Raw genomic sequence first — 26,521 nt, forward strand, 5'->3', positions numbered from 1 at the left:
AAACTTAACTCACAGATTGGTTATTCTGCACAAAAGAGTCACAACAAACATGTTTCAGTTTCAAAAAGGAAAGAAAACTTTATTATTATTGTATAAACCTAATAGAAATAGAAGAGAAATGGAATCTACACATAGATGAAGGTAATAGTAGGCAATAAATGAGAATAAGACAAGTTACATCAAATTGGGTACTTAAAACATCCAACCTCATTAGCTAAGGATGCCCCATGAAAACAGCCATGCTGGAGCTGATTAAGAGGTATGGGTGGAGGGTGCTCTTCAAGTGACACTTCCACCGGACCACCCCCAAAAGGACAGATTTATAGGGGAAATAATAGGGTTTTACATGAAACATCTATTCGCCTATGTACAGTTTGGAGTGAGCTGCATTTTTATGTTAGCATGTTTCTGTATTTTCAAGGAGCCCTGGGTTATGTGTGTCTGCATCCCCTCCCAGAGCCCATTCTAGAAGCCCAACCTAGCCTGGAGCAGGAGGAGATGTGAACAAGATGTGTAGCTCTTGTCATCTGAAACAGAAGGGCCAGTTCTGAACGGGAGGCCAGATCATATATTTTAAACTATTAGGCACCCAAGGTTATTCGCACAGCACAAGTCTTACATTCCTTAGCCTACTTATGTGCATGCAGGGCCAGATGGTTGCTTATGTAGGACAAATCACAAAAGTATCTATCCATACAGAACATTGGTGTGACAAGAACTCTATGGTAACAGACCTTAACTAGCCTCAAAATACAGGTCACAAATCTTTGCACATTCTACCTGAGACCAGGGTTTACAGCAGGGCTCTGAACCAGGTGCCCAAGTCCTTAATACATTCTGCAGAGATACAAGCTTTTGAAAGACAAAAATCATGAGGAGACATTTATGAGGGTAAATCAAGAAAGTGTGCCTACTGCATACTCATTTCAACTAAACTTGAAAAACAATGTGGTTGGCCTAACAAGTAACTTCCACAAGACCATGGATGTCATGACTGCTTGAAGCCAGCATGGCATTTGGGAAGTGGAACATTCAAGAGATAAGGAATTTAGGACCTACCCCTAGATGTTATATTTTATTTGAGGAGAAACATTCCTCTAGTGATGAAAAAGGAGAAGGAGGACAGAAGGACAAGAAGGACAAAAAGAAGATAACAATGAGAGAAAGGAGTACAAGGAAGAAGAGCAAGAAGAGGAGGAGGAGGAGGAGAAGGGAGAGGGGGAGGAGAGAGAAAAGGAGGAGGAGGAATAGAAAGAAGAACAGGAGGCAGGGGGAGGCAGGAGAGAGGGGGAGGTTGCAGGGAGTTGCAGAGGGAGAGAAGAGAAGGAGGAAGAGGAGGGAGAGAAAGAGAACCTAAAACTCGTTTCTACTTTCCTAATACTGAGTTTTTAATCTACAAGGAATAAAAGAAGCAGACAAAGAAAAAGAATTTGCAAGCAGAGATAAATCTAAAATACCAGCCTGATCCCCAAAATAATATAAAATAAAATAAAATAAAATAAAATAAAATAAAATAAAATAAAATAAAATAAAACCTTGAATCTGCCCTGTAAACCTGGACTCTCTGACAAAAACAGTTCTATCCCAGATTTTTGTCATGGTGATATCTTAAAATAAATCCTGACTTTGTGAACATGATGATGGCAATTCACCATAAACAGATCACTGTAAACCTAAAAGTCATGGTAAAATTCTGAGTGATTTGTTTCCCTATAAATGTATGTGGGGTTGTGGATTTTGTGAGGCATAGCTTCTGATATCTGACACTTTTGAATTCTACACATAAATTCTTACTTTCTGTTTTTATACACTTTTCTTCTCAAATCTTCTTTTGACATATCAGACATCATAGAATGCTGAGAAAAAAGAAGAAAGAGAATTCCAGCAAGGCCCTATATGGGGAGTGAGTGAGAGGAAGCTCTGCATAAGCTTAACTGTTCAGGCTGAGTGAGGAGGGCCTTCCAACTTCACCAAGTTTCAAAAATAACTATGACAAGTCCTCCATCTGGAAGTCCTCCTGCCTCTCCACATAAGAAGAAAGAGGACACCAAAACCAGAGCTTCCTAGGTACGTATGATATCACCAACAAATTGTTGACACCTCTTCAAACCCATACAGTTTGTCTATACATGCCCATATATATACACACACTGATGTATAATCTCACACTGTCAGCTTTGGAGCTCAGGATACGTCTTCACAAAGTATGTGTATGCAGTGGCCTTGTACTCACAGAGCCATGCTATCCCACGAAATGTGTATACTTACCACAAATGATTATTCACACCTGCACAAACACACAAGGTTATGCACATACGTTCACAGGCAAATCCAGTCCTTACACACGTTTATTAACACGTCTCTCAGGTATACACATCAACAAGCATCAACAAACTTTCACGTTGTATAAAATACCTCCTCAATTGTAAATACTCTTGGCTAACAAAAAATACATGCATAGCAATAAGCTCACAATTGTTTTCTCAACAACACACATTCTTGGCCATGCATTCAATTCCCCACCCTTTGCATTTGTGTACACAGAGGACAGAGGAAAGTTAGGGGTTAATGCTTCTAGCTTCACTCTCTGGTCTCAGAGGAAGCCAGAGTGGGAGGCAGGGGGGCCTAGCAGGAGGGGGAAAATTAATGCTTGGGGAAGGGAAGGGCCAGACTTTAACAGGTCTTTAAATAGGTCCTAATCTACAGTCTCTGCTAAAAGCTGAATCACAGGAGCCAGTTAGAGATGCTCAACCAGTTAGAGAGCCAGTCAGAGGTGAAGCAGAGCTCAAGGTGAGTGCTTTCCCTGTGCCCCAGTCACTTCTGCCCTTCCCAGAGAACAGCAGGACTCACGGAGATTCCAGAAGCTGGAAGACAAGGCAATACTTTGTGCAGATGGCCTGCTTCCCTGGGCGCTCCAGGTCCAGACATCTCTGACTGATGGATTTCCTTCTGAGATGGAAAGAAGTTCTGCTATTCACCTATTCACACTGTGTCCTCCAGGGAAATTCTGGAAAAGTAAGAAGGCGGCCTCCACACACACTCCCTCCAGGAAGGACACTGTATCTGAAACCATGCTCCAGCATCATTACTCTGTGCCTTGGTTTTAGATACCCCAAAGTGAGAAAACAGACTAAATGTCTCTGAAACTATTCCTTGGCAAGCTCTCAGTCCACTTTATCCTCCACCCTTTCAGGCTTGAGCAACATGGTTAAAACGATGAACATAAATAACTCCACCTAATGAAAGGAGTACTTGAAGTCCAGTAGAGCCAGTGGTACCAGCACTGGACTCAAACCAACACTCACAGATGAAATGAGCTCCCTCAGTGTAAGAACATCCTTCCTGCAACTGTATTTCCTCAACCAAAAGCTATGCCAAGTTTGCACAAGTTAGCCTGTACTTTGGAGAACAGAAAAATTGACTCTGAAGTGCAATGTGTGATCACCCTAGCTTTAAGACCAAAAAAAGGTAACCTAATTTCTTCTTTCACTACATATGGGACTCACAAGACGTCTAGCCCCTGAGGGACAGGGACAGGTACATATTTAAAAGCAAGGAAAGAGGGAAGGAATATTGGGCAAGAAAGGAAAGTATATTGCTCTTCTTTTCCTACTCTTTCGGGAATCATCCCTCCCCCCCAGCAGCAAGTTGATAACCTGTGCCTCCCTCAGAAATACTATTGCAAACCTCACACACTATAGAGAATGATCTAACATTGGTTAACTCCCTCTCCAAGTCACATGACTTGTAGTCTTCACTCTACACATGTTGAGTTCATAAGCCTGAGGGTGAAAAAGGCAAAAGGATTGCTGATAGTGAGGATACCAGATTCCATGGTATTATAAGTGTAGAGAAGAAAGAAAGGCACCTGTCAAGAGCCCTCATCTCCTGTTTCAGACTTGGGTCCCAGCTCACCACCTATGAAGACTCACTACTCCGAACAGAATATGGAGAACAGGTGAGTTCTCCATTAAGGCTCATGGGCAGAAACTTGGTGTGAGTTAAAAACAATAAATGTAAAAGCTTACAGTGTTGTATTTACAAAAACAGCAATGTCTTCCAAATTAATTAAAGAGATTATTATGGACTTTGAGAAATTGTAGGTTTATCCAGCACCTCCACCAGCACCCAGTGCAGGAACGAAGATGGTCTAAGTAGTTTTTCAGGTGCCCATGAGTCTCCATGACCATGTCCTGACAAATGGAGGGTGACATACAGGGGGCAGAGGGAGGTGAGATAGGAAGACTCTGGTTCAAAGGGAACATACAATTAGAAGACCAAGCCAACAGAAGGGGTAAAGCTCAGCTGTAGACTTTAGATAATGCATGTCTGAATTTTCACCATATTCTAGAGAGAAGTATTTGTTTTGAAGAAGCCTATAGCTATTTTCAAGATAGGGTAGTAAACTTTCCAATTTACAGCAAGATTGACAAAGCCTAAACTCCATTTATCTCAAAATGTTATAGAGGTAGGGAAAATCAGAAAGATGTCACGTATTTGGGATCTCAAAGATAGCTTTTTTAGGAACCATTAGGTCTGGTTGGATGAAACATTTGTTAGTCAAAAGAGGTGATTTGTTAAGGGGGATTTGAAAAGATACTCCTCTTGTCTGAGTGTTTCTTTTATGGAGGAGACTCATACAAAGGAGTCAACTAAGATGACATAGTAAAATGCTGTTGAGTAAGAACCATGTAAACTTTTGTGTCATTGACTCCTATGTAAGTGATAGTCACCAGAGGGATTAGACAGGTTCAATCACGTAATGAAAGTATAGGCAGAGGAGGACTTTCATTTCTTTCACTGGCCAGCAGGGCAGACTTTGGTATAAAAAATATATACAGTGGTCTAATGGCATGCCATCAAGGTAGTGTTTAGAGAGTTATATCAGGATATTTTTAAGATATGGCTCATCAGTTAAAAAGTCCATTGCTACTGAACCATGACTTTTATTTGTTATTTGGTTCAACAAATCTTTATTATATCCCTATTCTGTGCCAAGCACAGAGGTGCTAGGAATGGTGCACTGCTCAGGGCTCACCTCATAAAAATTATCATCTAGCATGGGAATTAGAAAACTATAGCTTGCAGACCAAATCCAGCCTGCAGACTTGTTTTATAAATAAAATTTTATTTACATATAGCCACACTCACACATTGCTGTATTGACTGTGGCTGCTCTCATGCCACAGTGGCTAAGCTCACTACTTGCAACTATAGTTTACACAGCCTAAAATATGTATGATCTAACTTTTAAGAGCAACAACAAAAAAGTTTGCTTGCCTCTAATCTAGGAGGACATACACTAAGGACAGTAGGCTTAGTCAGTAACAATCGTCAGTTATCCTCCAGCCCAAATTCTCTTGGTAACTCCTAGAGTCAGAGCAAACTCAGCATCACTACATACATTATTACTATGAGCCTTTAAGACAAAGTGTTTTCCAAATTAGCTTCCAACCCTGAAAAAATGCCTAACTTTTCAGCTTCAGAGAAAAGAATGAAGCTGAAAAGAATCTATGGAAAGGTTAAACAAATCTGTTAGTTCTGAAGAATAGAAGAGCAAGAATGAATATTAGTGACTTAAGTGTCAGAATAGTTATCTGTTGGCAGAAACTTTCAAGGAACATATTGATTGCTCCACGAAAATCACACAGCTAGTGTGTTCTAATCCCATTTTGAAGACATAAATATGAATGAGGGACAAAGAGTATCATCACTTCTGTTTCAAAAATTATTAATTAAAACAGTTGAAATTATTCCATTAATCCCAAATGCTTCACTGTTTGATTCTTTCAAATATTAAAAATAATAATTACTTGCTTGATTATTATCAATGACAGAGAGTAGATTACCTTTGCAAAGGAGAACAATTTACCCATCGTGTGATGCTGGCATCAGGGAACAGCTCTTCACATCCTGTGTTCTTCATCCTACTTGGGATCCCAGGCCTGGAAAATTACCAGTTTTGGATTGCCTTTCCTCTATGTGCCATGTATCTAGTAGCTATAGTTGGAAATTTCATTACCCTTCATATAATCCGAACTGACCACACCCTGCATGAGCCCATGTACCTTTTTCTAGCCATGCTGGCTATCACTGACCTGGCTCTATCCTCCTCCACACAACCTAAAATGCTGGCTATACTCTGGTTTCATGCTCATGAGATTGAATACCATGCCTGCCTCATCCAGGTGTTCTTCATCCATGCCTTTTCCTCCGTGGAGTCCGGGTTGCTCATGGCTATGGCCTTGGACCGTTATGTGGCTATCTGCTTTCCACTCCACCACTCTACTATCCTGACCCCAACTGTAGTGGGTAAACTGGGAGCAGCTGTGATGATGAGAGGTTTGCTATGGGTGAGCCCCTTCTGCATTATGGTCTCCAGGATGCCCTTCTGCAACAACCACGTCATTGCCCAGTCATACTGTGAGCACATGGCTGTGTTAAAGCTGGTGTGTGCAGACACTAGAGTAAACCGTGCATATGGGCTCTTTGCGGCCTTCTCTGTGGTTGGCTTTGATATAATTGTCATCAGTATATCCTATGTGATGATTCTGAGAACTGTTCTGGGGTTGCCCTCTGATGAAGCCCAGTTCAAGGCTTTTGGCACATGTGCTTCCCATATCTGTGTCATCTTGGCTTTTTATATTCCAGCCCTCTTTACTTTCCTCACCCACCGCTTTGGACATCATGTGCCCCGAGTGGTCCATATCATGTTCGCCAATTTCTATCTACTTGTACCTCCCATGCTCAACCCCATCATCTATGGAGTCAGAACCAAGCAGATCAGGGACAGGGTTATTCAAGGTTGTTGTGGAAAAGATCCCTAAGCCAAGGGTCACCACATCACAACAACCTCATCGCCCCACGGATCTGGGAACATAAATGCAAAAAGTTTGCCAGGCCATCGCATATCAGCACAAAGTCATCTTTGTGAACAAAAGGCCCAGAGGTTAGCGATCCCCCAGAGCAAAAGGAACAATTTTCAGAATGTCCAGAACAAGAGCTCTCTGAGGCATGTGACTGATCATAAATGCTGAGTGGACAAATGTTCATCACAAAAACACAATAAAAATGGTCAACTAATATTTGATAAAGGAGGAAAGACTATCCACTGGAACAAAGACAGTCTCTTCAATAAATGATGCTGGGAAAATTGGACATCCACGTGCAGAAGAATGAGACTAGACCACTCTCTTGCACCATACACAAAGATAAACTCAAAATGGATGAAAGATCTAAATGTGAGACAAGATTCCATCAAAATCCTAGAGGAGAACACAGGCAACACCCTTTTTGAACTCGGCCATAGTAACTTCTTGCAAGATACATCCACGAAAGCAAGAGAAACAAAAGCAAAAATGAACTATTGGGACTTCATCAAGATAAGAAGCTTTTGCACAGCAAAAGAAACAGTCAACCAAACTAAAAGACAACCTACAGAATGGGAGACGATATTTGCAAATGACATATCAGATAAAGGGCTAGTTTCCAAGATCTATAAAGAACTTATTAAACTCAACATCAAAGAAACCAACAATTCAATCATGAAATGGGCAAAAGACATGAAGAGAAATCTCACAGAGGAAGACATAGACACGGCCAACAAGCACATGAGAAAATGCTCCACATCCCTGGCAATCAGGGAAATACAAATCAAAACCACAATGAGATACCACCTCACACCAGTGAGAAAAGGGAAAATTAACAAGACAGGAAACCACACATGTTGGAGAGGATCCGGAGAAAGAGGAAACCTCTTGCACTGTTGGTGGGAATGTGAACTAGTACAGCCACTCTGGAAAACTGTGTGGAGGTTCCTCAAAGAGGTAAAAATACATCTGCCCTATGACCCAGCAATTGCACTTTTGGGGATTTACCCCTAAGACACAGATGCAGTGAAACGCCAGGACACCTGCACCCCGATGTTTCTAGCAGCAATGTCCAAAATAGCCAAATGGTGGAAGGAGCCTCGGTGTCTATCGAAAGATGAATGGATAAAGAAGATGTGGTTTATGTATACAATGGAATATTACTCAGCCATTAGAAACGACAAATACCCACCATTTGCTTCGACGTGGATGGAACTGCAGGGTATTATGCTGAGTGAAATAAGTCAATCAGAGAAGGACAAACATTATATGGTCTCATTCATTTGGGGAATATAAAAAGTAGTGAAAGGGAATAAAAGGAAAGGAGAGAAAATGAGTGGGAAATATCAGAGAGGGTGACAAACCATGAGAGACTCCTAACTCTGGGAAACGAACAAGGGTTGATGGAAGGGGAGGTGGTGGGGGGATGGGGTGACTGGGTGCCAGGCAGTGAGAGGGGCATTTGATGGGATGAGTACTGGGTGATATGCTATATGTTGGCAAATTGAACTTCAATAAAAAAAAAGGAGATTAGAACTTGCCACTAAAACAGCAAAAAAGTGTACATATTTTCCCATCTTGGAATCTCATTATAAAAATAGAATTGATGGAAAAATTCAAAGACACGTATAGATTCATCATTTATAAAAACAGGGAAATGTCCACATATTGATATGTAAGACCCAGAGAAAGATTGAGCAATTGAATATCATGTATCATTTAACTAATGTATTTGCTAGAGTATGTGATGTGAAAGATAGATGTGAAAGATAATCAAGATATAATGGTAAAGAAAAAAGACACATAACATTTGCCCATAATGCTGATAACAATTTGCATAGAAAAGATTCTGGGAATACATCTAAATGGTAATAATAGCAACTCAGAGTAGTGAGATTTGTGGTATTTCCATTTCCCTTTTGCACTTTCATGTATTTTTTGAAAAACATCCTTTATTTAGGAAGTTTAATTTTAGTATGAGGAAAAAGTAACTGACACAACACCAAAAAGTGTACAGAACAGGTTAACTCAGTGCTAAAGCCTAGGGGAATGGAGGGGGTAATCTGAGAAGATGAAGGACTCATGAATACAGCAAATTCCAGAAAAGCTTGAAAATCTGATGTAAGTGCTGCCAGAATCACAACTCCTTGAGACTGCTGACTGTGAGGAATAGGGATGCTGAGTGTTGATCTCTCTTTTCACAAATGGCCTATTCCCTGTTGACAATAAAGTTCACAATGAAGAAGTTTTGGAAAAGAAAGAAAAAGGAGATTGTCTTCTGAAGATATATTGTATGGTTACAGTTAGTAAGAAATTCACTAGAAATTTGAGTATTTGTTAATATTTAATTTCCTTTTAAATTAAAAATTTAAGCTGTTTTAGAAAATTGTATTTTTTTCTTATTTTTTCAACTCTATTGAGGTGTCCTTATACAAAAAGTTGCACATACATAATGTATTCATCTTGACGGATTTGGACATATGCATACACACATGATAGCATCCTCATAAGCAAGGTAAAAATCATCCATCACCATTGTTGCATTTGTCCTTTTATCCTCCTTCACTATTCTCCTGTCAAAGCCAATAGTGAAGAAGATTCTAGATCTCAGGCTCCTATGTTACTAAAACCAACATTAGATGAAGGTGCTTGAAGAGGAATCGGGACCATGTTTGCTTCTCCCAGGAGAAACAACTATTAGAGCCAAAGTGTCCCCAGAAATGGATGGGTATTCTGAAGGAGCATTTTCATGATTCCCAAATATTAGAGATGTAAAGGGACCATGACCCTGTTATCAGCAAACCAGTAATGATTGTGACATCAGCAAATCTGTTACCGATTGTGAGGCTCTCTTTTTCTTTTTCGAATCATTTTGGTTGCTGCATAACTGTGACAATAAAATATAGTTTAACACCCACTTTGAAGAGTTCTGATACATACAGCATGCCTCTGTAGCTACCAGCCCGATTAATACTTAGAACATTGCCATCACTTCATGAATGTTTTCTTGCCTCTCTGGAGTCAAACACCCCCTCTGCACCCCAACCAGGCAAACCCTGATCTGATGTCTTTCACTATAGATTAATTTTTCTCTCACTAGCACTTTGATAGATGACAGAATAAGTAGTACATTCTTTGAGTCTGGTGTCTTCCACTCAGTATACGTTTTTTCAGATTCAGCTGTGCTGTTGCATGTATGAGAAGTAGGTCGTTTCCTGTTATTGCTCCGTAGTCTAGTCTATGTTTTCAACACACTCACTGAGGTATTGTTACCATACCAATTGTTACCTTTTTCCTTGGCTACAGCCCTTCTGGCCTTCTTCCAAACATATCCACTTCTTACCTGCCTACAACTTTGCTCTAAATCTTCCTTCTTTCCTCAGCTGTTATTTTTTAAAGCATACGATATTCCTCTTGACATCCTTTAGGTCTCAACTAGTACCCTCCTTTACAGTGAGATGTTTCTTAACTTCCTTATCTCATCTAGTTCTTGCTCCTGTAATTTATCGCAACGCAAATATTTCATTTCCTCCCTCTCTTAACACTGTATGTAATTATTGAAGTACTTATTCACCATCTATTCCTCTGACTTGAATATAACTTCTATAAAAGCATAGTACAGGTGTTCACTATCCAATACTCAACCCTAGCTCACTAGAAAAAAACAAAAACAAAAACAAAAACAAAACAAAACCTACTTCCATCAAAGAATGACTAAATGGTTACAGTTGCCTGGTACCATTGTCACAACAATTCCATTGCTGACCACAAGATGGCATGTGCAGGTATTGTGGGATGCCAAGTGGGATACCAGACTTTTTCATTATTTCATGGAAACTTGAAAGGATATTGTTGTCAAAGAAGGTAAATTTGATATATAAATAACAATTTCTCCCTCACTCACTTCTTTTTATTAACAAATATCAAATATTTGGAACATTTTAAGTTTCTATCCAAGAATTATCTATTGAACGTTTATCTTGCACCAAACATTCTCTAAGAGTATGGGAGAGCATAGTGAACAAGAGAGAATGGCAGAGAACGTAGTTAGTATCAAATGACCAAAAGAAGGACACTGGACAGCTATAATTCCAGCTCTAATATGAAAACTAATTACTTAGTTTTGCAGCTAAGAGCTGCAAGCCATACAGCTCTGTCATGATTAGAAGTATCCTCAAATATTCTGAATCATTGAAAACAGATTATTGCCTTCATTACAACCTGAAGAACCAGAAGGCATTAGGTCCAGGACATAAATTCTGTAACTGACTCCATCATGTCTGTATTCATCTCCAAAACCTGTCAAGGGAATGCTTTGAGTTGGGACTGGACTTCCCATTTGTGAGTTGGTCAGAGTCATCACAGTGTGTCTCTTCTCTGAGAGAGCACACACCTCTAGGTGACCTACTGACTAGGAGAGGTCAGGAAACATTTAACAAATCAGGTCAGCTTCTCCTGGATTTTAAGTAGTACTCAAAATTGAGTGAGCTATGCTGTCTGTGCTCAGTTCTGGAGTAATTGCATTTTAACAGGGTATGTGGAGAATAGCAAAGGTGAATCATGGCCAGCTATTAGAAACCAAACCACACAGGCCCAAGACAAAGAAGGCCAGAGACCTTGACCAAAGTAAGGGAAAAAGGCACTAAGCATTGCTCCCATAAAACAATCTTCTCATGAAATAAATATTCCACTATCTAGTTACCAACTGTCAATAAAATACAGAAACCAAAACCCTGAGTTGCACAGCTGTCCCTTGAGTTTCCCATCCCACAACTCCAGAGTGTGCTCTCTTTTATAAACTCTTCACTTAACCACTCAGCCACTGTGACTGGTCAGTCTTTGAATTCTTTTCTTGCAATAACACTAGGACTTCCCCCTATTCTCACCCCTGCCTAGTCCTGAGGATAGGCTAGGCAGAGGCCTCAGGGACCAGAGGTCTCCCCAGTCTACCAGGCAACAGGAGAAGAATGGGCAAGACTGTGAAGTTAGGTCTCTTACTTTCTGTGTGTCTTACTCTGTTTCTCCCTCTCCCTCTACAATGGTATTCAGAGACCAAACTCTCATTGTGTATTGGGGTACACCATCCCAACAAGCGAATCTCAGGACACCACAGGGTACCGCACAATTCAAGAGATAGCATGAGATTCCACAACTTAAGGGTTCAGTCCTACAGAAGAGGAGTGCTCTGATAATAATCACAGGAACAATATTGTTCCCTATGTATGCTTCTAATATACTGGCTATAAATCAGAGCTTCCCATGACCCACTCTTTGTGTTTGAATAGTTTAATTTGCAAAGGAAATTAAGGGAACACAGGCTAACTTGTTTAATTTGCAAAGGAAACTCAGGGAACACAGGCAAACATTTTACTTACTAGCTACCAGTTTATTATAAGGATATAACTCAGGAACAGTCAGAAGGAAGAAATGCCTTGGGCAAGGGATTAGAAAAGGGCATGGAGCTTTTCTGCCCTCTCCATTGGGATAGGCCCCCCGGGTCTCCATGATCACTAACCCAGAATCTCTAGGAACTTTTCTTGGGATTTTTATGGAGGCTCCATTATATACCCATGCATTAATTAATCAAATCATTGGCCACCTGGAAGTTGATTCAAGCTCCAACCTCACTTTCCCTTCGCTGGGTATCTGGGTTGAACTGAAAAAGTTCTAACTCTCTTATCACAAGGTTGGTTCCCCTGACAACCAGCCACCATCCTTGGGTAACATACAAAAATTACCCCATTACCATAACAAAAGACATCTTAATGGTTCTTATCACTTAGGATATTCCAAGAGTTTGAGGAGCTCTGTGCCAGAAAAGAGGACAATGACTAAATATATATTTCTGATTCTAAATCACAACATCACACCCTCCCTCCTTCTACTTATCCCCTTGATTTTTCAAATTTACCTTATATAAATCTTTGTAAAAGAACAGAGTGTTCAGATATGCCCATAGGCATTATGAAAAAGTGATTTCTTCCTTTAGATGCTATTGACTTTTATGAGTAGGAAAGGATAAGGATCAACACTGCATTTACTGTGACTCATTTCCATTTAGAGATTTAGTGTTTGAAATGTTTGTTCTTCATTCTATAAATCTGGGCCTGTGATGGATAAACACTGCCATCAGGCATAACTGGATATAACCCTTTTTTTTAATGTACTTTAGGAGAAAAAGTATATTTATAACATATAATAAGTGGGTTCTTGTGAAGACAATGTTCCGATCACTCAGCTCTCATAGTTCCCAGCCTTCTCAAAAACAGCACAGGTTTCTGACTTGGTAAACCCTTCAGAAGGTAGGTCCTTTCCCCAACAGCAGTGATCCTCAGCTGCCACCACCAGGGACTGCCTCCCACCCATGTCCTGTGTCTTTCCAAGGCATGAGGAGTCACAATTCTGGATCTGGGTCCTGCTCTATATCAGCTATGCTGTGGCTGTTGTGAAAAATAGCTCACTTCTCCAATATGGCCAGCTCTGACTACTTCTATGAGCCATGTATTTCTTCCTGACCCTGCTAGCTTGCATGGCAGAGGGCCTCTTACTTCTACCTCACTTAAGAAGTTGTCCATTCTACTGGTTGCAAGCCCAGAAAATGAACCACGATAACTGCCTCTACAATGCTGGTTGGCTTTGTCCATACTTTGTCATCTGTCACTCAGGGGTGGCCATGTGTATTTGGGTACTAGCTGTACCAATCTCCTTTCTACTCCACTGTGTTCATTTTCTTCCAATAACTGGCAGCACAGCTGGGGGAAAACTGTGATAGCACAAAGCATGCTGTGTGTGAGCCCCCTTTTCTTCATGATCTCCTGGTTGCCCTTCTGCCTCAAACAGATCACCCCAAAGACATACTGTGAGCATATGGCTGTACTAAAACTGGCAAATGCTGACACCAGACCATATCTATGGTCTCTGGTGGTCTTCTTTGTGGTTGGATTTGATGCATTTGTCATTACAACACCATATATTATGACACTGCAAGCCATGTAGCTGCTCTGTGGAGAAGCCCTGCTCATGGTATTTGGCATACATGCCTCTCACATTTGTGTCCTTCTGTCCCTGCATATCTATCTCAGCGCTCTGCTTTCTTTTGTGTTTTCACCAGAATGGCTCCAATATCATTGCTCAGTGCCTGCCCCTGGTGCCTTCCATTTCAAAACCATTCCATGTTGAGTGGAATATGTTGATAATGTTGGAGTACCTCAGAATACGGCTCTATTTGCAGATAGGGTTTCTACAAAGGTACCCCAGTTCAAATGAGGTCATTTTAGTGTGTCCCAACCCAATGTGACTAGTAAACGTATATCAAAAAAGAAATTTGAACATGGAGACATGCACACATGGAGAACATGTGAACACAAAGGCAGAGATTGAAGTGATGGCTCTGTAGGGGGAGAAGAAAGAACATTTCCTAACTTATTTTGTGAGGCCAAAAACCTTGAAAGGATATTATAAAACAAGAAAAAATGAAATCAAATCTCTGCTTAACATAGAGACAAAAATGCCAAATAAAATATTATTAAAAATAACCTAGCAAGAATACAGAACAATTATTTAATATATATATATAATACAGAACAATCATTTTATATATATATATATATATATATATATATATATATATCCCAATATATCCCATTAACAGAATAGAGAGAAAACAACTATGTGATTCCATAATAAATTTGTAAAAAAACAATGAATTCCAGGGATGCCTGGGTGGCTCAGTGGTTTAGCACCTGCCTTTGGTCCCGGGTGTGATCCTGGAGTCCTGGGATCGAATCCCACATTGGGGTCCCTGAGTGGAGCCTGCTTCTCCCTCTGCTTCACTCTCTGTCTCTGTCTCTCATGAACAAATAAATAAAATCTTAAAAAAAAACGATGAATTCCAATAGAAATTCATGATAACTTAGTAAACTGGACAGAAATTTCCTCATCAAAAGTCATAATTATTGTGAAAATACTGAAAATATTCTCTCTGAATTTGGGCACAGAATGATGATAACTACCATCACTATTTTACTTGACTTAGTAAAGAGACAGATGTTAACAAGTACAATAAGGCAAGTAAAGTAAAAGACTGTAACACAGTGAAGGAATCAAAACAAAACAAATTATTGCAGATGACATGATTGTGCATTCACATAATCAGAAAGAACAAACAAGCACAGTATTAGATAAAATAACTGACATAAGTAAGTGATTATTAGTGATTAGTATTATTAAACAAGATAACTGGATACAAGACATTATTAAAATATCGACAGTATTTCTATATATCAACAACTATTAATTAAAAAGTAAAGTGCAGGCAGCCCCTGTGGCGCAGCGGTTTGGCGCTGCCTGCACCCCGGGGTGTGATCCTGGAGACCCGGAATCGAGTCCCACGTCGGGCTCCCCGCATGGAGCCTCTTCTCCCTCTGCCTGTGTCTCTGCCTGTTTCTCTCTCTCTGTCTGTCTCTATGAATAAATAAATAAAATCTTTTAAAAAATAAAATAAATAAAAAAGTAAAGTGCTCCCACGATATATAATAAAATACCATCAGAAATCACACAACTTGGGCAGCCCAAGTGGCTCAGCGGTTTAGCACGGCCTTCAACCCAGGGTGTGATCATGGAGAACCAGGATCCAGTCCCACATCGGGCTCCCTGCATGGAACCTGCTTCTCCCTCTGCCTGTGTCTCTGCCTCTCTCTCTCTCTGTTTCCCATGAATAAATAAATAAATAATCTTATAAAAAAGTCACACAACTTGGAATACATCAAAAAACTTTATGAAAGGTATCAATAGGAAAATGATTAAACATCAGCTGGAGATATTAAGAAATTAAAGACAATATCCAAATACAGGCATTTATCATGCTCATGAATTACAGGGTTCTACGGTTAGTATTCCAAAAAGGGCCAAGAGATCTTATTCGATCCCAATCAACCCCCAGGAGGTTTTCCTGTGGAAATTATGCTAATATTTACATAGAAAGGTGAAGGATCTAGAATGTCAAGGCACTGTTGCAGAAGAAAAGTGAAAGAGTAATACTATACTGGACATCGAAGCATGTTATAGACAGTGAAGTATCAGCACAAGGAGGGGAAAATGGACAATAGGACACAACAGAAAACCTCAAAGCAAACATAGTCACTTGACATGTACTAAAAGTGATTTCGTGGTGATGGCATAAGAATGCTTACTCCACTAACTGCTGCTTGATCTCTGGAGAGCCATATGGAAATGAAAGCATGAATGGGTAATGAGGAGGTAAAAGAACATCACTGGGTAGAAAATAGGCAAAATATTTGGGAAGGCCAGGCTTTGGTCAGCAACCAACAGAACAAGGAGCTTTCTGTTGTGGGAATAAGTTACAAATAGCACCTATCTCTTTGCTTTCTCACCATTCTAATTGTGCCATTTTATTGTTTGCGAGTATATCCTATAGAAAATTAAACTTGTCTTCACAAAAACACAAACTTGGAAGGGCATTTCCTAAAAGGAGATATCCAAACAAGACAATATATATCAGAGGGTCTACTTGATTAGCCACAAGGAAAATGCAAATTAAAACCTTAGTGAGGTGACACCTGGATGGCTCAGTGGTTTAATGTCCCAGGGCGTGATCCTAGAGTCCAGGAATCCAGTCCCACATCAGGCTCCCTGCATGGATCCTGCTTCTCCCTCTGCCTGTGTCTCTGCCTCTCTCTCTTTCCTAGTCTCTCATGAATAAATAAATAAAATCTTTAAAAAATAAAATAAAACCTTAGTGAGGTACCAGTAAACATCCACCAGAAAGACAAACAAAAACACTAAGCAACCCAACCTATAGAGAAAAATGTGAATTAAGTTCACCTACTTTGCCCAGCTGTGCAGGTGTTAATGGCTAAAATGAAAACCCCCTAGTCATGGCTACTAGCACTTAGCCCAACAATTTCCCTCTCAGGCTTGCAACCATGGGCAGTGCATGCATATGTTTCCTGAATGCCAAGGAGAATGATGCTCTTAGCATAATTATTGGCAATAGAAAACAAAACCAGGGAAATCCCAACAAATAACCAGTAACAATCAATGGATGAATTAATTGAGGTGAGGTGAGGCCACAAGGTGGAACATGCAACGAACATGAAAGAACTATAATTAGACATAACTGTGTGGATAAATTCCACAAACATAATGTGAAACAAAAAATAACAATAAAACATCTAAAATCCAGATATAAAAGATTACATTTAAATATAGCACTAATCTATTCACTTACATCCAGAAACAGGCAGAATTTATCTATTTTTTTCAACCATTTTATTTTTTTTAAAGATTTTATCTATCTATTAATGACACACACACACACACACAGAAAGAGAGAGAGAGAGAGAGAGGCAGAGGGAGAAGCAGGCTCCATGCAGGGACCCTGACGTGTGACTCTATCCTGGGTCTCCGGGATCATGCCCTGGACTGAAGGCAGCGCTAAACCGCTGAGCCACCCGGGCTGCCCAAAATTTATCTATTTTGATCGAAGTCAGGATAGTAGTTGCCTCTGAGGAAAGAAAAAAAGACCTGAAAGATCTAGAAAGGTCCTTTCTGGGGTGCTATAATTTTCTATTGCTGTAACTGGCTAGTGGTGACACCGTTATGTTCAAATGTACAAATCTCCGCTGCACAATTATAAGTGGTGCACTGCAATGTATATTACACTTCAATAAAAGGTGTACTTAAAATAAAACCTTACCATTAAACTTTCACCCTTTGCAAAAATTTTAGAATCTTTAGACATAGCTGTGTTCAAATTTTATCTCTGATACTATCTATATAAAATTTGACAGGATCTTAACTTTTTGATTCTTCATTTCTTAACATATGAAGTGAAGATATTGCTGTTTACTTGCAGGCAGTTATGGGAATCAGTTAAATAATTAAATCACTTTGGTGCTCAGTAAATGCAATTACTATGCCTTACCTTCACTTTAAGAAGGTAAGATCCAGAGAGGTAAATCAATTTTTCTAAGAACTGCAAATAGCTATTGGAAAAATCAGGATGGGATGTCCCTAGAATTCCATTCTAGGTGTGTTAAATTCAAGAGTAAATCTCTATCCTCACTCTACAGCCAAACCAAATAGAACTGAAATCCAAAACAAAAGTCCCAGCTTCCCAGAAAATGCTAATGTACAGTGAGGGTAAAGATGACTATACTCAGATAAACATGTTCTATTTTACCAATGTCAAAGCAATTATTATTGATTTAGACAAATGTCCATTTCTTCGTTTATAATCAGAGAATATATCCTTATTTCTAATATGTTAACCTGAATTTGTTTTTACATTTAAAGTGTGTGAATTAAGATTGCATTTCATAATCAACATATATAACTATTGTATGATTTTTATTTACCTAAAACATATTAATAAATTAATGTTTCTTACCATTGATTAAATATATATTTTTATGTTTTAAAACATATATATAAATAAGTATATATATAAATAAATATAAACATCTTATATATATATATATATATAAGAATCATGAAATTTTGTTTTCTCTCTCTCTCTTCTAGCACAAAAGGTCAGATTTATGGTTACCAGAAGTAGTATGTAGTATGGGGAGGAAGAATTGGGGAAAGGTGGTCAAAAGCACAAACTTCCAGTTATAAGATAGGTAAATACTAGGGATTCCATATACAGCATGATAACTATAGCTAACACTATTGTGTGATATTTAAGAAAATCCTGAAAGAGTAAATCCTAAGAGTTCTCATCACAAGGAGAATATTTTTTCTTTTTATTACAGCTATATTAGCTGTAATAGCAAAAGCCATTATAATCATTTTACAAAGTATGTAAGTCAAACCATCATGCTATATGCCCTAAACATATACAATGATATGTGTCAGGCATTTCTTCAACAACCTGGAAAACATTAATAGTAATCTAAGCTTCATTTTGCACTATGACAAAACAGTAATAGAGATATCCCATGCTTAGTCCTCTGTATTCTCATTTGTTATCCAAAGAACAATAATGATCATTTTTACTTGGGGATGTGTTCATGTCCCTTCATAATTAAATCCTGCTGTTCTCTATTGTTTCAGAATAAAGCTGAAAGCCATGCTTTCCTAGGCTCCAGCTACAAGCCTTCCTTCAGATTCTTTCATCCTCAGGGTCTTGCACAGCTTCCGCTTGAACCACATCTCATCCTCCACTCTCTCATTTATTCCCTGTTTACCCTTTAGGCCCAAGCGTAAGGTACATTTAAGTACATTCAGGGTATCTGTTTACCTCATTATTAAACCTCACCATCAGAACAAGATAGCTCATAGTAAATATTCAACATAATTTTTTAAAAATCAATTTGTTAATTAAAACAATGACAAGTGGAAGTATTAAGCCATAAAATATAGCTGCTCAAAAAAATAAAAAATACAATAATAATAGTTCAGCAAATAATTTCAACAAATGCCAAAAAATTCTACTTTTTGGAGACTTGCTTTCAATAAAGCTTTCATGCTTTATTTTGGCCTTTGATCCTTTTTCCTTCCTTAATTCATGAAAAATAATATATACTAAGTGCTTTCTTCCTTTTGTTTATGTTACTGAGTCTTTCTTTTAATACAGGAATTAGACAAAAATTAAGAATGTTGATAGAACTGGAGGGTATTAGGCTGAGTGAAATAAGTCAATCATAGAAGGACGAACATTGTATGGTCTCATTCATTTGGGGAATATAAAAAATAGTGAAAGGGAATAAAGGGGAAAGGAGAGAAAATGAGTGGGAAATATCAGAGAGGGAGACAGAACATGAGAGACTCCTAACTCTGGGAAACGAACAAGGGATGGTGGAAGGGGAGGTGGGTGGGGGGATGGGGTGGCTGAGTGACGGGCCCGAGAGGGGCACTCGACGGGATGAGCACTGAGTGATATGCTATATGTTGGCAAATTGAACTCCAATAATAAATAAATTAGTTAATTAATTAATTAATTAAGAGTGTTAGAAGATGCACATACCAAATCTGTCCCTGTCCTGGCCTGTGTTACACTCAGTTACACTGCTTCCATTCCCTTTGCCTTGCAGTCCACTTCATCCACAGCTGGAAAGATTTGGCTAATGTCCAAGCAAGAATGTTCCTTAGTGAGGGTTTCCTCAAGCACACTGGATGCCTAAGGAAATTATACATTTTTCTCAGTGATGGGTTAGGAGGCCGCACTGGAGCCACGGATCCTGCTCTTCATAACTCAGTCACCTGGGTACTTGGTTCCTACCAGAAAGGGTTGAAATTCTCCCTGACCAAGTATCTCAGAAAGAGCTCAGCAGTTCTCACGTCTCTTCTGATAGGACACTGCGAGGACAAAGTAACATCTTCCTCCCATGATTAGCAGGTAAGGAATCAAAGAGAAGAGCAGAAGAAGAAACAAGGAGTCAGAGAAGTGGGGAAAACTGGAGTAGAAATGTGAAAAAGAAAGAACTTTGAAATGTGAACGAAATGTGAACGAAAGGAACTATCTCTTTCGTTCCTCTCTAAACTTAGGGGAGCAGTGGGAAGGGTATTGGAAATGGTGAGTGAAGGGAAAATAGCCTGCATATGCTCTCTAGAAGTCTAAAATAAACATGAGTATTCAAACTTACCCTGAAACTGAGAATCATAAAAATTTCCCTGGCCTCATTCTTCTGAGATGCAGAGATACATATCAAGACCAGCAACTTCTGAGGGCCAACATTACCTTCAGGAGAGGGCAAAATTTAGGGCAGACATAAAAAATTCTGTAATGGTGATTAGAAAATTTTAGCACAATATTCTTAAAATCTAAATTATTTTTTAATCCATAATTAATAAAATGCCAAAATTTTAAATAAATCCCAGAGCTATGCCAAACCATATTAGAGCCTAAGGCAAAAGGAAAAATGTGCACTAGTAGTTTTTATGGAAGCAAATTTATCTATAATACTTTGAATATGTACTTCTTTGAATATCTCATTTTGAAATGAGAAAACTGTCCTGTTGGAAGTTTTCACCTGCCTAAGTGAGGATTCTAAACAATTTTAATGGACTTTAGATGAAATAAAATTATTAATAAATTCTATTATGATGTAAATAAAATATTTAAATTTAAAATAATGATGTGATGTTTAACACAATTACTTTTCAAGTTTTAAGTATTTTAATGTTTGAAAAGATTAAGTATTAAAAAATATATTCGAATATGTACATGGGGATGCATATTTTGCATTTTGGCACAGACCACTGTGGCTTGGCACTGCTGTAGTGTTTTTTCAGAATTTTGATGTTCTGTTCATCGTGGATTTTTGCATTAATTTTGATTTCTCTAAATATTGCATAAAATGTTATTTAACTGACTGGTGAACTTTTTATAGCACCCTTCTTATATTTCATGCCCAAGACAAATGATGGCATTCAAATCTTGCTTTCAGCTCAGATCATGATCTTAGGGTTGTTAGACTGGGATCCACAAGGGGCTCTGTGCTCAGTGCAGGGTCTGCTGGAGATTTTCTCCCTCTCTCTCTGCCTCTCTCTTGCTCTCTCTCTCTCTCTTAAATAAATGAAAAGAATAGTCTTAAAAAAAGTAGTATTACAGAAATATATAGACACTGAAGAAGATATCTAAATCATAGTGGAGATTCAAAGAATCCTTAGAGGAAGTGACTACTTGGACTAAAAAGAATGTGAAACAAATAAAGATGGAAAGAGCTGTCCAGGGCCAGAGCATTGCACTATGAGAGCAGTGAAATATGACAGAGCCTGAGACACCAAGACCTTGTATGTGGTCAGGAGAGCTGCAGTAAGGGAGGTGTGCGATGGGGGCAAAAGGAAGAAGGTTATAAATGAGATTATAAAATAATATTTTTGTTAGGTAAAGGTAAAGTGGAGAAACTGGAAGAAAAAAAAAAGAATGATTAACTGAATTGAGAAGCTTTCTTAGATTCCCTCTTAAGGAAACTCCATTGGGTTCTGGAGAGAAACATTTTTCCTTTAGACTCATGATTTAAGACAATCTTTATGAAATCTTACTGTTGCCCTTCCAGTGTAAATTTGGACTACCTCATAATAACTTTCACTCCCTGAATGTCATCTGATAAGTTTTCCTTTATTTGTCTTGGTTTATATGTAGGGGTTACTTCCGTTATTATCATCTACTATTTCTAGACTTGAAATAGATTCTAAGATTTCTAGTATGAGTTCAGATCCTTAAATCCTCAAAGGTAGATAACTAACATAAGATTACAAGAGCTCCACGGAGAAGACAGAATTGAAGCAAAGTTTAGTGCTTTCTCCTCCCTCCTAACAGTATCATTTCCAAATACCCTCCCTCTTCTCCTCTCACAAAATCCTCTAAAATATAAGATTTATAAAGGGTAGGTCAAAATTGGGAGGAGAGTATGAAATGTTTCACTAAAGGAAAGATATTTTAGAAAAAATATCTCTTAGAAAAATTTGTATCTTAAAGTGATGTGTAGCTCATCAGGCTTAAGAGGATTATGGCAAGAGCTTACTATAAGCAATATTGTTGTTTTTTCCTTTGTTAAATTTCCCCAAAAGTAGCAAAGGAATTGAACTAAAAATGGAAGATATATTAGTAGAATTGTAATATTAATTATGTACATGCAAGTATGCTTCTGGTTACCCCCTAGTAGGTTTTATTATGCCTTTCCCCACTTTCTTCCTCCACAAATGTAGTCTCATCATTTTGTATGTTTCCTTTCTGTTGTAATACTATTATATATTTCCTTCTCTTGCCATTTCTTCTTCAGCAAACCAAACATTTGGAGATCCAGCTAAAACTGGGCTTAAGAAGAAGTTTCGGGACTAAACTATATATGATAGGAAATAAATGGAAGGCTGAAAACAAATTATTTAAGTATTCATCTCCAAAATTTAGAAAATAGAAAAAGAATTAAGTGCAATAGTGAAATAATAAACATTAGTTCAAATTTTCATTTTATAAGTCATCACCCAAAATATTAGTCATAAAAAGAAAGAGGTCTTGCCATTAGCAACAACATAGACATAGAAAGTGCAATGCTAAGTGAAATAAGTCAGAGAAAGACAAATACAACATGATTTCACTCAGATATAGAATTTAAGAAGGAAAAAACATGAAAAAGAAAAACAGAGATACACAAAAAAACAGACACTGAAATACAGAGAACAAACTGGTGGTTTCCAGAGGTGAGATGAGTAGGGGGATGGGTGAAAAGATGAAGGGAATCAAGAGTATAGTTATGTTGATGAGAACTAAGTATTAACAGAATCATTGAATCGCCATATTATACCCCTGAAAGTAATATAACACTCTACGTTAATTATACATACATACATGCATAAATAAATAAATAAATGCCATAAGACAAAGGAAAAAAGTTAATTCATCCCAAAGACTAATAAACTTGACTGGCAAGAGTGATCAATTATAATTCAGGAAAAATGTAAATAATCAATGTCAGGAATGAATAAATAACAACACTACTGAACCCACACTTTTAAAGAGGTAAAAGAAAACAACTTTTAAAACCTCCATGCCAATTTTCTGAAAATTTAGGTGAAATGTAAAACATCTAGAAAGCACAACTTAGAACAGTAATAAAAGAAAAAGAAAGGCTCAATCATCCCATGTAATACATTATATTCATACTCACAAACCAATACAAAAACAAAGAAGTAGAAACAAAACAGGAAGGAAGGGAAAGGGGAAAAGAAAGAGAAGAGGAAAAAAAAAAAACTGAGAGAACAACTGGCTTCTAACCCATAGGCTCCAACTTCATACAAACTCTCAGAGTGGGATCCCTGGGTGGCGCAGCGGTTTGGCGCCTGCCTTTGGCCCAGGGCACGATCCTGGAGACCCGGGATCGAATCCCACATCGGGCTCCCGGTGCATGGAGCCTGCTTCTCCCTCTGCCTGTGTCTCTGCCTCTCTCTCTTTCTCTCTCTGTGACTATCATAAATAAATAAAAACTAAAAAAAAAAAAGACTCTAAGAGTGCAGGAAAAGAAGAAGCACTTTCTAAGGAGTATTATAAAACCAATTTTATCTATAATGCAAAGAAGCATCCAGCCAATGCAGTAAGGCAAAGGAAAATAACAAACACACTCACGCACAGACACACACATACACATAATAAATACAAAAGACATATAGTTTTATTTATGGAAAGCCCTGATAGGTTACACAGAATACAAAAAGAATGGACAAACTTTTAAATTAATATATGGATGTAGTAAGATTAGTGACTCAATGTCACCACACAAAAGTGTTTTTGATCTTTTACATTAACAAACACTTCAAAGAGTATATTTGAAGGGTTACCATTTAAAATACATAAAAACCAAACACTTAAAAATAAATGTTATACATACCATAAAATACCTCTACTCTGAAAACCATAAAACAACATTGAAATTAACGAAATCCTAAATAAAGGGAAAGATAAACCACATTCAAAGATTGGATAATTCAGGACTTTAAAGTATTGCAAATTCTCAAGTTAGGTTATAGGTTCAGTGCAATCCCATCAAAACCTCAGAATTTCTGTGTGGACGTGTGTGTGTGTGTGTGTGTGTGTGTGTGTGTGTGTACATGTAGTGAATTAACAAACTAATTCTAAAATCTATAATGAAAGATTTAAAATTGAAGTCTTACTCAATGAAGAACTATTACAAAGCTGTAGTAATCAACGCAATTTGGTTTTTGCCTAGAATTAGACAAACAGAATAAGCAAGCAGAGAGTCCAAAGCAGACACAAGAAAAATATAGACACACTATAATAAATGTGTAACACACAGCAATATAGGAAAAATGGTTTCTTCAATTAAAGTTGCTGAGTTAATTTTATATTCATATACAAAATTCTGACATACGTTATGATACAGATGACTGTTGGGGCTACTACACTAAGAGAAATAAGCCAGTCACTAAAAGACAAATACTGTGTGATTCTACTTACGTGAGATACTAAGAGTAGTCAGAACTCTAAATAGATAACTGGGAATGAGGAAAGTTTAATGAGTACATAGTTTCAGTTTTACAAGATGAAAAGAGTTATGGAGATGGATGGTTGTGACGGTTAAACGTATCTTATGTATTTAATACCATTGAACTGGGTGATCCCTGGGTGGTGCAGTGGTTTGGCGTCTGCCTTTGACCCAGGGCAGATCCTGGAGACCCGGGATCAAATCCCACGTCAGGCTCCCGGTGCATGGAGCCTGCTTCTCCCTCTGCCTGTGTCTCTGCCTCTCTCTCTGTGACTATCATAAATAAATAAATAAAAATTAATACCAGTGAACTGTACACTTAAAAATACTTATCATAGTAAATTTTATATCAGGTGCATTTGACCACAATTTTTTTAAAAAGGAAAAGAGAACAAACCAAGTAGGCACTGCATTATAATGCTCTCACACAACCCCCCACCAATCTCCCCTTTTGCCATTTATCTTCGAGGGTCAGTGGAAATGATGATTTTCATCTTTTTGAGGGTGAATTACTATCATGCTCCATATTCAATCACCTACTACTTTGTTAATGAGTTTTCTATACCAATTAATCTCTAGTGTTCTATATTTTCCATCTCTCACTATCTTCTATAACTTTACATTTATCTAAGTCTGTTCAAGCTTGTAAAAATCCTTCATCCATCTATGGTCTTCTTAGTGATGGCCTATTACTCTCCTTGCCTTCACTGATGAGTTTCCAGAAATAATATACACTGTAGCTCTACCACTTATTTGTTCCTTCATCCTCAAGCCACTGTAGCGGGTTCTCAGCTTTCTTCATTGGACTTCAACTGTTTTTTCTAGGGCCACTATGCTCTTGGCTGCATTTGAATTTTTTAATCCTTAGAGGACCTGAGCACTTCAGTAATTTGACATTGTTGTTCATGTAACACCCAGTCATTACACCACCTCTCTTGGTTTTAATAGTTTAAGTAAAGCCGTCTAGGCTCATCTTGCTTTAGTGTATACAGTTCTTTCCCATAACTCTGTCATAAGACAGAGTTTGTCTTCATTGGTTTTCTCTTGTAAATGTACTCTGAGGTTCACTCACACTGTTAGACTAAAATGGTATGTATACAATGATAACTTCAAAATGTTCAGGTGACTTTTGCCTGGAAATTCACACCTATGTGGGCACTTAAGATTCATGGAAATAAAAAAAAAAAAGATTCATGGAAATCTTTAGGTGGTTTTCCCATAGTCATTTCATATACAACATATTTAAAATTGAATGCTTTGCTTTTTATTAATTATTATATACTATATATTCATAGAATCTTATGATATAATGGTGCTTAGAATTCTGTCAGTATAGGAAAAATTATCAAAATGTATTAGATTAGTTGAATTTAAGAGTAAAAATGTTTATGTGTGTGTGTGTGTGTGTTTTATAGAGACACAGAAATACTTAAAATAGACTAAAATGTATAGAACTACTATAAATATTCTTTGACATTTGGTGCATACTTAAAAAATTTATTTCAGGTTCTAACTAGAGGTTGAATTGCTATGTCAAAAAGATGCTCACCTTTGTTAAAAATTGCCAAAAGGGTCGCAATGTGGCTGTACTCAGTGCCTGGGTGTTCCAATTGACCCACATTTTCACCACTACTTAGTGTTGTTATTGTAATTGATTTTAGTTATACTAATAAGTTTTTATTA

General features: G+C 38.0%; 2 protein-coding genes across 2 annotated transcripts in view; one reads left to right on the forward strand and one right to left on the reverse strand.

The window, feature by feature from the left end:
* LOC144294805 (olfactory receptor 51H1-like) overlaps positions 1–3,138 on the reverse strand; it is an 85,478-nt gene extending 82,340 nt beyond the window's left edge. The window contains exon 1 of the mRNA XM_077866767.1: positions 2,851–3,138. The gene's annotated coding sequence lies outside the window, so the exon portion shown is untranslated. The remainder of the gene's footprint in view (positions 1–2,850) is intronic.
* Positions 3,139–5,882: 2,744 nt separating this feature from the next.
* LOC144294807 (olfactory receptor 52R1-like) lies at positions 5,883–6,827 on the forward strand. Its single transcript, XM_077866769.1, has one exon. It carries the CDS (start codon positions 5,883–5,885, stop codon positions 6,825–6,827), a length of 945 nt encoding a protein of 314 aa, XP_077722895.1.
* Positions 6,828–26,521: the final 19,694 nt, after the last annotated feature.

Source organism: Canis aureus, chromosome 23, assembly GCF_053574225.1.
Source record: "Canis aureus isolate CA01 chromosome 23, VMU_Caureus_v.1.0, whole genome shotgun sequence".
NCBI lineage: Eukaryota > Metazoa > Chordata > Mammalia > Carnivora > Canidae > Canis > Canis aureus.

Bases quoted from the DNA above. Each gene is read 5' to 3' on its own strand.
- LOC144294807 (XM_077866769.1), top strand. From the start codon at position 5,883: ATGCTGGCATCAGGGAACAGCTCTTCACATCCTGTGTTCTTCATCCTA.